Source organism: Stegostoma tigrinum, chromosome 38 (genome assembly GCF_030684315.1).
Source record: "Stegostoma tigrinum isolate sSteTig4 chromosome 38, sSteTig4.hap1, whole genome shotgun sequence".
Lineage (NCBI taxonomy): Eukaryota > Metazoa > Chordata > Chondrichthyes > Orectolobiformes > Stegostomatidae > Stegostoma > Stegostoma tigrinum.
In genome coordinates, this window is record NC_081391.1 from 20,960,002 (window position 1) to 20,974,265 (window position 14,264).

Below are 14,264 nucleotides of genomic sequence, written 5' to 3' on the forward strand. Positions count from 1 at the left end.
GCAGAGGAGATTTACCAGGATGTTGCCTGGTCTGGAGCGCAGGCCCAATGAAGAAACGCTGAGGGACTTGGATCTGTTCTCATTGGAGAGAAGTAGGCTAAGAGGGGATTTAACAGAGACATACAAGATGATCAGAGGATTAGATAGGGTGGACAGTGAGAGTCTTTTTCCGAGGATGATGACTTCAACTTGTACAAGGGGGCATAGCTACAAATTGCGGGGTGATACATTTAAGACATTTGTCAGAGGCAGGTTCTTTGCTCAGAGAGTGGTAAGGGCGTGGAAAGCACTGCCTGCCAATGTAGTTAACTCAGCCACGTTAGGGGCATTTAAACAGTCCTTGGATAAGCATATGGATGGTGACGTGATTGTGTAGGAGGTGGGGCTTGGATTAGCTCACAGGTCGGCGCAACATCGAGGGCCGAAGGGCCCGTTCTGCGCTGTATTGTTCTATGAACCTTGTGTTTTCAAATTGAGGCATCGAGCATAAAAGCAAGGAATTGATGATACCCCTCTACAACTCATTGGTTAGACCACATTTGCAGTGATGTGCTCAGTTCTGGGCGTGGCTTTTAAGGAAGGGCATGCAAGCCCTGGACAGAGTTCAAAGGTGATTTATAATAATGACACCTGGAATGGGGAATTTCAGACACACGGAAAGATTAAAGAAATAGCGCTTATTCTCCTTGGAGCAAGGAGCACTTGTTGAAGTGATCAAAATTATCACCAATTCTGTCAGGGTAAAGGGGGATATTCTGTTTTCACCAGTGGATACGTTAGTGACGAGGGGTCACAATTTGTCAGTGAGGGAGCTCACAGTGAGAGGAGGAGAAACCTCTTCACTCAGAAAGTTGGTAGGGTTTGGTATGCGTAGCTGACAGGAGTGATGGACGCAGATTCCGTAGGTGGCTTTAGAAAAGCAGCTGTATACATATATGGAAGTGGCAAATTTAGAGGGATACAGACATAGGGCTGGAGAGTGGGGCTGCGTGTGGAATGCTTTCAGAAACTGAATCAGGCACGATGGGCCAAATGGCCTCCTATCATTAAAAATCCTCTGCATGTTCCCCCAGGAAATTCTCAGAGTTTGGAGAGGGGCTTTGTACTCCTCTCAGTGGGCACCTGTACAAGGCACCTTTAATGTGGGAAAGCTGTTACACATCAGCAGAGACATGGTCCTTTACACAAGGTAGACCCAGTTCCACTGGCAAAGAAATGTTGACTGGGGATCCCCCCACTGCTGACCTTCACCCACCGTCACAGCCAACGATAGCACACGCCTATCTTCCACCTGGATGGCCGTTGGGAACTTGTTTTGCATTGCACTTTACCAGGACCCTCCCCTCGATCGTACCGTCCTGGGTGGCCCTGCCAGGAGGTGAAATCCTCTTCAGGTATCACTCTCAGAACCAACAGAACACTCGAGGCTCTCCATCACTGCGAGGTGACAATCCACAGGCAGGAGCTGGAGGCAGGGAGATGCTGCTCAGGTACAGACCCATCACAGAATCGGAGAATTGTTGTGGCACAGCAGGCGGCCATTCGGTCCTTTGTGCCTGTACCTGTTCTGGTTGTTTTCTAATTCTGCCTGTAGAGATGTTACAAAATCTCTGGATCTGGTATGGACTTGGACCAAGGCTTCCTGGTCCACAGCTAGGGACATTACCCCTGCATCACAATACCCTGGCTGCACTGGTTGTACAAACTTAGAATCATCGAAAAAAAATTGTTGGATTCGGCCATTCAGCCCCCTCCAGACTGCTCTGCCATTCCATGTGATTGTGGCTGATTCCATAACTCAGTCCCATCTTCCCACTCTCTCTCCATACTCTTTGATCCCTTCAGCCCTCAAAGCTACACCCAACTGCTCCTGGAAAACATTCAAAGTTTTGGCCTCAAATGTTTTCTGTGGCACAGAATTCCACAGGCCCCCCACTCTCTCGGTGAAGAGATTTCTCCTCATCTCAGGCCTAAATGTGTACTTAGGCTGTGACCCCTGGTCCTGAACTTTTCCATCATCAGGAACATCCTTCCTGTCTTTTCCACAGCTGACACTGTTACAATTTTCGATGACCCCGAGCCAATTTCCCACCTTTCTTTCCCAAATCCCAGCACAACAGGCTGAGAAACTGACACTCCCCTTCCTCAATGAGTCCCTTCTGCAGTTGATCACAACCACCATAATTTAAAAACAAAACGAGCAATCTTTTCTCAAACCATATTTACTTCTTTTAAAAAAGAACCAAATGACCTATGACCTGATTGAGTGGTGCAGAAGGTTTGAGATGCCGAATGGCCTCCTGCTGTTCCAATCACAGAATAACCATCCAGACCTGGCTCTCATCTCCACCTCTGATCAGCTCTGCTTAACACACCCTCCCCCTCTCTCTCATTGGTGCCTCTATGCATGGGTGGCTCCTGATTGGCTAGCAGCAACTGTCAGTCATCATCAGTTCGGTCTCCCTCTGGGTGAGTGCCGGTTGTCTCAGGAGTAGAAACACAACAGCTTTGGGGATTGAGGCCTTTGTTCCAGAGTTGTCCTTGTGATTGTGAGCAGGAATAGTGAAGATGGTTTCCCGAGTGTGTCAGAACTACCACAAGGACTGTGAGGATGCTGTTAACAAGCAGATCAACCTGGAGCTCTATTCCTCCTATGTTTACCTCTCCATGGTGAGCTTTGTGGAATTGAAGCCTGTGTGATAACAGTGTTGACCTGTTTGGGGTTTTTATGCTGGGTTCATGACTTAGCTGTAGCATGTATTGTTTTCTGTGGCCCTTCCCCTGATGCAATCTCGTGCAAGTCCTAACACTGACTCTCTGTTCAGGTTTTGAACACTGTCTTAATATACAACTGGCTCCTGGGTGTGGATCCCCAGTTGTCCATCTTGGGACAGTGTAGCCCTTGGTGATTGTTTTCATTGAACTCTGGAGGGTTGAGCTGGTTTTGCTGATAAATTTAACTTGGTTATATCCCTTTTCTTCAGAAAACCTTCCCTGGTAGGACACAAATGTATCCTTTTGTTTGAACCTTGCCCCATTTGCCAGACTGGCTTATGTTCAAGATCTAAAGTTCCCTTAACTAAAAACAGCAACTGCTGGAAATCAAACAGCACCAAGAATAGCTGGAAAAGTTCTACAGATCTGCAAAGAATGGTGGAAGAAATTGGGTCAAATTTTGGGTCCACTGACCCTTGCTCAGTGTGTTTTGTGAGCTATGAAAAGTGGCACACACTTGAAATATTAACTCGTGTACAACAAAGCAGTTAGAATTCTGTGTGGAGTGGGTGGTAGGACACTAAGGTTATTCAGGTGGGTGATGGTGATAATGAGGCTGCTGACTGAGATTTCTGGCTGTGTTAATGACTGACTGCATTATTCACAGCACTTCATTCAGTTGGACAGGGGTCTAACTGGTCTCCATGTGCAGAACAGGGATATGTAATGGTTATAGACAGCTGTCCCCTTTGTGCACCATGCCACACTCTATCGCACCATCTTACCGAAACACAGGTGAGGGATTGCATTTGGCTTTTGTCCTTTTATTTCCAGAAGTCTGGCTAAGTATCTGTTATATGGGTTATAATCCATGGAAGGTGACTTCCTGGCTCTCTAGTTTTGTCCACTTAAATGTGGAGTCAAGATGGTGACTGGGTTAGTATCTGAGGAGAGGCATTGATGTATTTCAGACATTTCCCTTTCTTGCCTCTTTACCCCTCGACAGGTCTCTTACTTTGACCAGGATGATGTTGCCCTGCGACACTTTGCTGAGTTCTTTAAGGAGCAGTCCCATGAGGAACGGGAACATGCGGAGAAACTGATGGCATTCCAGAATAAACGTGGGGGCCGAGTCCTCCTGCAGGACATCAAGGTTGGATTCTGAAGCCTTCTGTTTGCAGCTTGTTGTGAGCAGCTACAATCGACTGGTATCTCCATCTATTTAGCTTCAGGATTGAACAAACCCTGAGTGAAGGGGAGGGTGTTCTCCAATAGGATTCCCTTTCAGGCAAAAGGAAATACTTTGTCCTTGTGACTCTTCAGCAGAAGGCAATTGAAATGAACCAGAATAGGGAGTAGATTTTGCTGTGAATGACTCTTTGAGACAAGGTGAGGTAACAAAGTATGAAAGGGAACTTTTGCAGGTGTGGAAACTAGCAGTGTCCAGCCTTTGTGAATCTAGGAGATGTTTCTGATAACTTGTGACAATTCCAATCACAACAATAGGAAAGCCAGGAATTACTTCCATTGGTACCTATTCTCTGCATGTGAATTCTGAGAATCTACATTCACAGTAGAATGTGTTTAGAAAATTTCTTAATCCCTCAGTACAAAATCTAGGAGTCTTTCCCAAATTAACATTGGTTTGTAGTACCTCCTACAATGATGAGGGATGACTAACCAGTGTAGACTAATGACTCAACTACCTGCTGAATTGTGCTTTCTGTTCCTGCTACCCTCCCTCCAGAAGCCAGAGCAGGATGAGTGGGGCAATGGTCTGGAAGCAATGCAGAGAGCTCTGCAGATGGAGAAGGATGTGAACCAGAGTCTGCTGGATCTGCACAAACTCTCCTCTGGCCACACAGATCCTCATGTGAGTTTGTAAACTTTCTTCTTGGAAGAAAGTGGTGTGTTTGTGCACACTCTGGGTGAAAATCCAACTACCTCTCCAGCCTCCTGCAGGCTGTTAAAACAAACTTTCAAATACATCACCTGAGTGGACCTCCACATGGTGGTGATCGTCACATCTGTCATGGGAGGTCACTTTCAGACACCTTTTAGATTCCTCTGAATTAATTTTGTCTTGTTTTCCAGCTGTGTGACTTCCTGGAGAGGCACTACCTGGATGAGCAAGTGAAGATGATCAAGAAGCTGGGAGATCACATCACCAACCTGAAGAGACTGGGAGCCCCTGCCAATGGCACGGGAGAGTACCTGTTTGACAGGCTCACACTCAGCTGAATGGGGTCAATAATGTGTATGTTGTACATGGTGACATAATGCTAGTAACTCGGTTGTGCTGAGCAAATCAAAATAGTGTTCACCATGGAACTGAGTACTTTGCCTAATTTCACAGCTGCTTCTGGCTCTTGGTATTGCTGTTTGCACATCTGATCATTAAATCCTTTTCTGTTACTTCTGATTAACCTTTAATTCAATGCCTGCCCCAGTAGTTTGCTCCTCTTTTGTCGGTACGAATTCAGTCAGCAATCAATGTAGTGGAAATCCCACAAGTGTTCGGGTTTTTTTTCAGTACAACACTGTTTACTAGCCAAACAACTTTTCAGGACCAGCTTCTAGTCAATAGGCAGGGGACTGGTCTCAGTCAAGCTAAGTGTTGGGAACTGAACTGGAGCCCTGCCCTGTGCAATGTTCAGGTCTCATTGGAATAAGCAGCTGCAGGAAATCTCAGGTTTGGCTGCACCTGGGGGAAGAACTGTTCAGTGCCAGGACCTGAGACACATTATCATCTCCTGACAGATGTTGCCACACCTGTGACTTTTTCTAGCACTTGGAGTCTAATGATTTGAGCATACATTCACTTTGCAAACAAGAATATAAAGTAAAAAAAATTTAGCCTGGAAGATGCACTGATCTCTTTAGCAATTGCTTATCTACAAAGGATACAAGTGGTTTTGCTCCCATTTCCTTTGCTCCTTTATCACTGGTGGAAGGAGTGAGTCTCATGGCTGCCTGTAAGAGAATGAGAAAACTTGTTTTCACTTGTCTCAGGCTCTCACGCGTGCACTCGCCAGAGAGAATGACCTGTTAGTCAAGGCAGCAGTGCCCATCTTGGAGCACGTGTGGCACAACTTCTCAGTGCTCTGCAACGTAAAGATTACATAGGCTAAGAACACCAGGTGAAAGTAAAGTTAGAACCCAAATACCACGAGGAGAAATCAGCAGTTCCAATCTTTAGCTCTTTATTTTCAATGAAATCAGCTCTCCTGCTCTCAACTGACCTGCATGTGCCAGCACATGCACTGCTCTGTGCCTGCCTTGTTCCTGATGTTCAGGGGTGACAGTCTCCTCTATTAAAAGGATGTGGATGTCTCGGAGCTGACAGCATTTATTATCCATTTCAAATTGCCACAAGGCCAGGTCAGAGGTGCACACATCGCTGTGCTTGCAGGGTCATATGCAGGCCAGGCTCGGTAAGGATGGGTTTTTGACACTGAATTGAATGCTCCTCATTACCTTCTAAATTCCAGAGCGGTGTCAGATAGAATCAGGAGATCAGGCCAACACTCCAGAAACTTGATGGCCTCCAGCTCCAAGCAATGATTGTCAAGCTCATTATTAGGTTCTATTGCCAGAAGAGAGTTGTTCAGACAGAATCAGGTCAACGGGTATCGGTCCAACACGCCAGGAGCTTAAGAGCCTCCAGCTCAGAGCAGCTGCGAGATTCATTCTTTCCGCCACTGACACACAGGGACTACAATATGTGCCGTTTAACAAATGCTGTAGAAATCCACCAAATCTTCTTAGACAACACCTTCCAAAGCCCCCATTCATCTAGTGTTGGTGGATCAAAATGCTGCCATTGCCTCACCAGGAGCATTGGGGATCTGCCTCCACTAAATCAACAACAGTTCAAGAAGGCAAGCCACCACATTCGCGAATCTAATGTTAGGCCTGATCTCGGACCAGTTCAAATATCTCAGCGTGGAGGTTCTTTTGTTCTAGTTCAAACATATCTGGAGTGCACAGTTCGAGCAGGTTGGACGCAAAGATCGTTATGAACAGAATTTCTGGAATGCCCCCGGACAGAAAGTTAATTGGTTACGATGATAATACTTTGCCCAAGCCCCTCTGTGTAGAAGTGTAAAGGACGTCTGTGCTTCAAGTTTCAAAGTGGATTAATGCATTTGACAGGGTACATAGAGAGATCCTGCTTCTTTTCAATCCTCATCTAGGACTAAGAGTGGGGAATATGATTACAATCCTCGCATTAGAAGTAAATCATCTATGATAAAGCCAAAAACAGCTTCGTTTTGGAAAGGATAATATGTGAATCAGCAGATACATTTTTATTTGGTCAGATTTGATGTTGCCAATTGCTTTCCAATATGAACATAAAAGATGAATGCATTTTGCTTGAACAAACGTAGAAAGACAAAACAGGCTCGATGTTTCAATTCTGAGGCGAGTACAAGAGCAGAGGGACTTTGGGTTTCAAGTATGTGATTACTGGAAAGAGGCCGAGCAGGACAAAGCTGCTATGAGAAGGCTTTTGTGAAATGTGTGTTTTCAAATGGACGCAGAGAGTATAAAAGCGAAGAATAGATGTTACACCTGTACAAATCATGGGTTAGACCACATTTGCAGTGTTGTGTTCAGTTCTGGGCATGGTATTTAAGGAAGGACATTGAAGCCCTCGACAGAGTTCAAAGGGCATTTACGAGAATGACACCAGGAATGAGGTATTTTAGATACAAGGAAAGATGGAAGAAATTGGGGTAAATCTCCTTGGAGCATAAATGTTTAAGAGGTGACTCTGTGGAAGTGATCAAAATAATGAACAATTCTGTCAGGGTAAAGGAGGACATTCTGTTTTCACCAGTTGATTATGGCAGTAATGAGGGGGTCACAGTTTGTCAGTAATGGAGCTCTGAGATGAGGACAAACCTCTCTATTCAGAAGGTTGTTAGGATTTGGAATGTGATGCCTGGGAGAGTGGCAGAGGTAGATCCCATAGGTGGCTTCAAAACAAGAGCTGGATATATACTTGGGAGTGACGAATATAGACGGTATAGGGCTGGAGAGGGGGTCTAGGTGGGTAGCTCTTTCGGAAGCCGATACGGACATGATGGGATGAATGGCCTCTGTCATTAAAAATCCTCTGAATGTCCACCCAGGAACTTTTGTAAATTTTGGGTTTGTATTCTTCTCAGTCTTAAATGTCCAACCCAGTCCTCTTACATCAGGATACCCTGATCCTGGACTCCCCCCCCCTCATTGGGAACATCCTTCCTGTCCTTGCCCCGTCTGATCCTGTCACAGTTTTCTATGACCCAGAGTCAATTTCCCACCTTTCTGTCTCATATCCCAGCACAACGGGCTGAGAAACTGACACCTCTTCTTCATTGACTTCCTCGTGCAGTTTGTCACAACCACCTTAATTTAGAAACAAAATGTTAAAGCTTTTTTCAAACCAAATGCAGTTCTTTTTAAAAAAGAGCCAAATAACTTATGAAGAAGTGTCCAGATCTGAAACATCAGCTTTCCTGTTCCTCTGATGCTGCTTGACCTGCTGTGTTCATCCAGCGCAACACCTTGTTGTACAAATGACCCATGACCTGATTGAGTGGAGCAACAGGTTTGAGATGCTGAATGGCCTCCTGCTGTTCCAATCACAGAATAACCATCCAGACCAGATTATGATCTCCACCTGTGATCAGCTCTGCTTAACACACCCACCCCCTCTCTCTCATTGGTGCCTGTATGCATGGGTGGTTCCTGATTGGCTAGCAGCAATTGTCAGTCATCATCAGTTCTGCCTCTCCATGGGTGAGTGCAGGATGGTCCCAGGACTATAAATACAGAGCTTGTGGAAGAGCAACTCACTTCTTGAGTGGGAATAGTGAAGATGGCCTCCCAAGTATGTCAGAACTACCACAAGGACTGTGAGGATGCTGTTAACAAGCAAATCAACCTGGAGCTCTATTCCTCTTATGTTTACCTCTCCATGGTGAGCCTTGTGACATTGAAGACCTGACCTCAAGTTGAAGCCTGTGATATATGTGCATTGACTCTCTTAGGTTTATTTTCTTGCCTAGTTTAATGATTTAGTTGTAGCATGTGTTTTGGTCTGTGGCCCTTCCCTGACTGAATCCCAGTGAAATGGTTCACACTGACTCTGTTGGAAACTTGAAGTTTGTCTTGTATTGCAACTGACTCCTGGGTGACAATGGCCACTTTGTTATCTCTGGACAATGTACTCCTTAGTGACTTTTCTCCTTCCTCTGAAGGGATGAGCTGATGTTGCTGATAAACCTATATTTTCCTTAAATTTGGTTGCAATTTTCTTTTAAAGAGAAGATTTCCCTGGTGAATTTTTCTATGCAAAATGTACTTGCACTCTTAAAACTTTGCCCCATTCACCAGGCTGCCGTCTGATTTGGCCCTAAATGAGTTCGTTCTTTTCTGAAAGAAAAGCAACTGCTGGAAATTAGAAACAGCAACAAAAACAGCTGGAATAGCTTTACAGATCTGGCAGGATTTAGAGAAATCAGTTCATGTTTTGGGTCCAGTGACTCTTCCTCAGAAGTCATCCTCCTCCTAGCTATTCAGTAGGAGGAAAGACAAGTGTGGCATGTTTTCACACTCCAAATGTGAATTACAGGAGGAAAAAAAACCAGTTAGAACTCAGTGCTGAGTAGATGGTAGGACAGAGTGGGGTTATTCAGGTGGGTGATGTTTGTAATGCTGGCGCTCACTGCGATTCATGGCTCTGTCCATCCACGTGCTCTTTCTTACAGTGCTGTGTCCTTGATCGGCTGGCTGTGTGTCCTCTCTTTCTTCTATCTTCAATGGGAGAAGACCTTCTGCCTGTCTATCATGTTCCAGTAATTAAATGTCCAGTTCTGGTTGCCATACTAATAAAAGGATGTGAATGCTTTGGAAGGGGGTGCAGAGGAGGTTCACCAGGATGTTGCCTGGTATGGAGGGTGTGAGCTAGGAAGACAGGTTGAGTAGATGAGCATTATTTTCATTAGAAGGTGGCAGATTTGGGGGTGGGGTCCTGATTGAGCTCCTCAAATTCATGAGGGGTGTAGACAAGGTGGATAGCAAGAAGCTTTTTCCTTGAGTGGGGAACTCAATTACTAGGGGTCATGAGCTCAAAAGTAAGAGCAGGGAAGTTTTTTTTTTCAGGGAAGATTGGGTGAGATTCCTTTCAGTGTGGAAACAGGCCCTTTAGCTCAGTGCACACTGGCCCTTGAAGCATCCCACCCAGACCCATTCCCCTATAACCCCCATACCTTGGAATGCGACGGGCAATTTATCATGTGGATATGTTTGGAAAGCTCTTTACGCAGAGGTTGGAGGGTGCCTGGCACACATTGCCTGTGGAAGTGGTAGATGCAGTCACACTAGTGTCTTAAGATCTATCTGGACAGGTACATGGATGGGCAGGGAGCAAAGGGATAGAGACCCTATGAAAATAGATGACCAATTTGAGACCAGATGTCGCTCGGTGCAGCCTTGGAGGGTCAAAGAGCCTGTTCCTGTGCTGCAGCTTTTTTGTCCTTAAATGTGGAATCAAGATGGTGACTGGGTTAGTTTCTGGTTGAGGAGTGCCATTGAATTTCAGATACACTTCCCCTTCCTGCCTGTTTCTTCCCCCACAGTTCTCTTACTTTGACCGGGATGATGTTGCCCTGCGTCACTTTGCTGAGTTCTTCAAGGAGCAGTCCCATGAGGAGCGAGAACATGGAGAGAAGCTGATCACATTCCAGAATAAACGTGGAGGTCGTGTCCTTCTGCAGGACATCAAGGTTGGATTCAAAATTTTTTCAGCTCAATACAATGGACTGATATCTCAATATGATCAGGTTCAGGATTAGACAAATACTGTGTGAATGGGAGGTTGCTCACCACAATAAGATTCCCTTCACTAAAAAGAAACACTTTTGCACTTGTGATTGAACAATAGTTGGCAATTGTGATAATCCAGTATTCTGGATGGTGAGCAAATATCGGTGTCTGCTGCAGCTTTGGACAAGATGAGGTGTCAAAAGGGAAAACAGGTCTTTCAGGTGCTGAATTCATCAGAATGAAGCCTTTATACATCTAGAAGATGTTTCTGATGCCTTGAGATCACTCTGATCACAGCCTAGCAGGATCTGTTTAGAAATGTCCCCTTCAAGAACAGTACCAAATACAGCATGTGTTTTACCAAGGTCAAGTTGGCCTGTAGTACCTCCTCTACAATGATGAGGGATAACTAACTGATCAGATGTAGACTAATGATACAACTGCCTGCTGAGCTGTGCTTTCTGTTCCTGCTTCCCTCCCCGCAGAAGCCAGAGCAGGATGAGTGGGGCAGTGGCCTGGAGGCAATGCAGAGAGCTCTGCAGATGGAGAAGGATGTGAACCAGAGTCTGCTGGATCTGCACAAACTGGCCTCTGGCCACACGGACCCTCATGTGAGTGTGGTGTATTTAAAATCTGGGTTTTTGAATAAAAACAGGGATCAGACACTTGGTCCTTTTTGTTCGCCACAAGATCTCATTTGACATTGTGGAGGGTTTTCTTGGGTTGTACCAAGATCCTCCTGTTTCTAAAACTGAGCACTTTCTCGTGTGTATTTGGCAATCTCCATGACATCACTTCACTGTTCGGTCTCCCAATCTGCATTTGGTCAGATTTAACCAGTTCCCCTCTTTGCTTTCCAGCTGTGTGACTTCCTGGAGAGGCACTACTTGGATGAGCAAGTGAAGATGATCAAGAAGCTGGGAGATCACATCACCAACCTGAAGAGACTGGGAGCCCCTGACAATGGCATGGGAGAGTACCTGTTTGACAGGCTCTCACTCAGCTGAATGGGGTCAATACCTATATCTGTTGTACATGGTGACCTCATTCTACTAAATGACTAGTTGTGCTCTGAGCAAATTAAAATAGTGTTCACCATGGAACTGAGTACAGTGTTTTATTTTCATAGCTTCTGGTTCTTGGAGCTCTGTGTTTTCATGTCTGATCATCAATCCTTTGTTCTTTGTGACAACCTTTGATTCAATGCCTGCCCCAGTAACTTGCTCAGTGTTTGATTCTGCTGTGTCTGGGGATTGAGTGGGCAATCCTTTTTATTGGAAATTCCATAACTGGTAAGGTTGTTGACAGATAAATCAGCATTACTGACATGTACTTGCAGGACCAGCTTCTAATCAATACACTGACTGAAATCAGTCCTTTGCCTGAAGGGTAGGCACTGATCCAATGCACTGCCCTTGGCCATGTGTTTGGGTCTCTTTTTAAATAAGCAGATTCTGGAAACCAGGAACACAACCTGCTGGGAAATCTCAGGTTTGGCAGCATTGGGAGGGAGAAGGGTTGAACAGAACCTGGCCATGAGACACGTGATCATCTCTTGATTTGATGTTGCGTTGCCTGACAGTGAGGTGTTTTCCAGCAATTTGTTGTAATGCCTCGATGTTACTGATTTTAGTAGATTGTACAATTCCTCCTTTTAAAGAGTAATATACACTGCTTTTCTGCAGGTTTTTCCTCTTGATAAGGAATTGCTTATGTCACTGTTCCCAGAGCTCGGGAATTAGTTTCTTCGGTATTTCCTTTTTATACAGGTAGGAGAAAGAAAAATCTACCTTGTCTCAGAATGCTAATGCCTGGGAACTGCCTTGGGAATGAAGCAGTGCCCACCTTGTTCCCTGTGTGATAATTTCTATTATTACCCTGCAAAGAGGTGACAAATACTGCAGATGCCTGGTAGAAAATCAAGCTAAGATACAAATACCATGTACAGAAATCAGCAGTTCCAATTTTTACCTTTGTGTTCAATTTTCAAGCAGATCAGCTCTCCTGCTGTCGACTGGCTGACCTGTGACTCCACACAGTGCACCGGGGTGGCCTGATCACTGTCAATCAGCCCTGAATTACAATGTCAGAGATAATGGGAACTGCAGATGCTGGAGATTCCAAGATGATAAAATGTGAGGCTGGATGAACACAGCAGGCCAAGCAGCATCTCAGGAGCACAAAAGCTGACGTTTCGGGCCTAGACCCTTCATCAGAGAGGGGGATGGGGGGAGGGAACTGGAATAAATAGGGAGAGAGGGGGAGGGGGACCGAAGATGGAGAGCAAAGAAGATAGGTGGAGAGGGTGTAGGTGGGGAGGTAGGGAGGGGATAGGTCAGTCCAGGGAAGACGGACAGGTCAAGGAGGTGGGATGAGGTTAGTAGGTAGCTGGGGGTGCGGCTGGGGGTGGGAGGAAGGGATGGGTGAGAGGAAGAACCGGTTAGGGAGGCAGAGACAGGTTGGACTGGTTTTGGGATGCAGTGGGTGGGGGGGAAGAGCTGGGCTGGTTGTGTGGTGCAGTGGGGGGAGGGGATGAACTGGGCTGGTTTAGGGATGCAGTGGGGGAAGGGGAGATTTTGAAACTGGTGAAGTCCACATTGATACCGTATGGCTGCAGGGTTCCCAGGCGGAATATGAGTTGCTGTTCCTGCAACCTTCGGGTGGCATCATTGTGGCAGTGCAGGAGGCCCATGATGGACATGTCATCAAGAGAATGGGAGGGGGAGTGGAAATGGTTTGCGACTGGGAGGTGCAGTTGTTTGTTGCGAACTGAGCGGAGGTGTTCTGCAAAGCGGTCCCCAAGCCTCCTCCCCACCTACACCCTCTCCACCTATCTTCTTTGCTCTCCATCTTCGGTCCGCCTCCCCCTCTCTCCCTATTTATTCCAGTTCCCTCCCCCCATCCCCCTCTCTGATGAAGGGTCTAGGCCCGAAACGTCAGCTTTTGTGCTCCTGAGATGCTGCTTGGCCTGCTGTGTTCATCCAGCCTCACATTTTATCATCCTGAATTACAATGTGACTGGTTTGTGTAAGGGCTTTAACAGGATCAGGCTATCACTGACAGGCAGCATTTATTATCCATCTCTGATTACATTATCCATCTCTGATTACCCCCCCCCCCCAGCCCATGAGTAATTCAAATTAAAACCCTTTGCTGTGGGGTTACACATAGGCCAGATCAGGTAAGGATGGCAGTTTCTTACAAACAAGGACATTAGTGAACCAGAAGAGGCTTGGTTGGACCCTGTCTTCTGGAATGAGAATGTTGTGCGTGAAATTCAGTGATGTCAGACAGACTCAGGATAACAGGTAGCAGTCTAACACTCCAGAATGTTGACAGCCTCCATCAAACGAGTAGCCACTCTCGTCAATCCTTCCACCACTGACATACGCGGAGACTGCAATATATACCATCTACCAAAGCTCCTTAGACAACTTCTTAAAACCACAACTACTTTCCATCGGACAAGGGCTGCAGATATGTAGGAACACCACGCATCTCCACATTCTACACCAAGCCACCGATCACCCGGCGTTGGAATCGTAACCCCACGTTCCCTCCCTAACAGCAGTATGGATTTGCCTACACCAAATGGGCTACAGTAATGCAAGAAGGCAAATCACCACATTCTCGAAACTAATGTTGGCCCTGATCTCTGAGGGGTTCAAATACCTCTGGATGGAGAGGTTTTGGTGAAATTGTCAAGTTCCTGTTCAACCACAGCCGGAGTG

General features: G+C 46.0%; 2 protein-coding genes across 2 annotated transcripts; both read left to right on the forward strand.

Moving 5' to 3' along the window:
• The first annotated feature begins 2,568 nt into the window (after positions 1-2,568).
• Positions 2,569-4,956, forward strand: LOC132206434 (ferritin, heavy subunit-like). Its single transcript, XM_059640572.1, has 4 exons — positions 2,569-2,670; positions 3,722-3,868; positions 4,463-4,588; positions 4,810-4,956. Exons 1-4 carry the CDS (start codon positions 2,569-2,571, stop codon positions 4,954-4,956), a joined length of 522 nt encoding a protein of 173 aa, XP_059496555.1.
• Positions 4,957-8,584: 3,628 nt separating this feature from the next.
• On the forward strand, positions 8,585-11,540 carry LOC132206446 (ferritin, heavy subunit-like). Its single transcript, XM_059640617.1, has 4 exons — positions 8,585-8,686; positions 10,347-10,493; positions 11,019-11,144; positions 11,394-11,540. The coding sequence occupies exons 1-4, from the start codon at positions 8,585-8,587 to the stop codon at positions 11,538-11,540; spliced, it is 522 nt and encodes a 173-aa protein (XP_059496600.1).
• Positions 11,541-14,264: the final 2,724 nt, after the last annotated feature.

What these genes read in the sequence shown, in the direction of transcription:
- LOC132206434 (XM_059640572.1), top strand. Translation starts at nt 2,569, where the DNA reads ATGGTTTCCCGAGTGTGTCAGAACTACCACAAGGACTGTGAGGATGCT. An exon ending in TCCTCCTGCAGGACATCAAG is followed by an intron (nt 3,869 to 4,462) that starts GTTGGATTCTGA and finishes CCCTCCCTCCAG; the next exon opens with AAGCCAGAGCAGGATGAGTG. An exon ending in CTGGCCACACAGATCCTCAT is followed by an intron (nt 4,589 to 4,809) that starts GTGAGTTTGTAA and finishes CTTGTTTTCCAG; the next exon opens with CTGTGTGACTTCCTGGAGAG.
- LOC132206446 (XM_059640617.1), top strand. Translation starts at nt 8,585, where the DNA reads ATGGCCTCCCAAGTATGTCAGAACTACCACAAGGACTGTGAGGATGCT. An exon ending in TCCTTCTGCAGGACATCAAG is followed by an intron (nt 10,494 to 11,018) that starts GTTGGATTCAAA and finishes CCCTCCCCGCAG; the next exon opens with AAGCCAGAGCAGGATGAGTG. An exon ending in CTGGCCACACGGACCCTCAT is followed by an intron (nt 11,145 to 11,393) that starts GTGAGTGTGGTG and finishes TTTGCTTTCCAG; the next exon opens with CTGTGTGACTTCCTGGAGAG.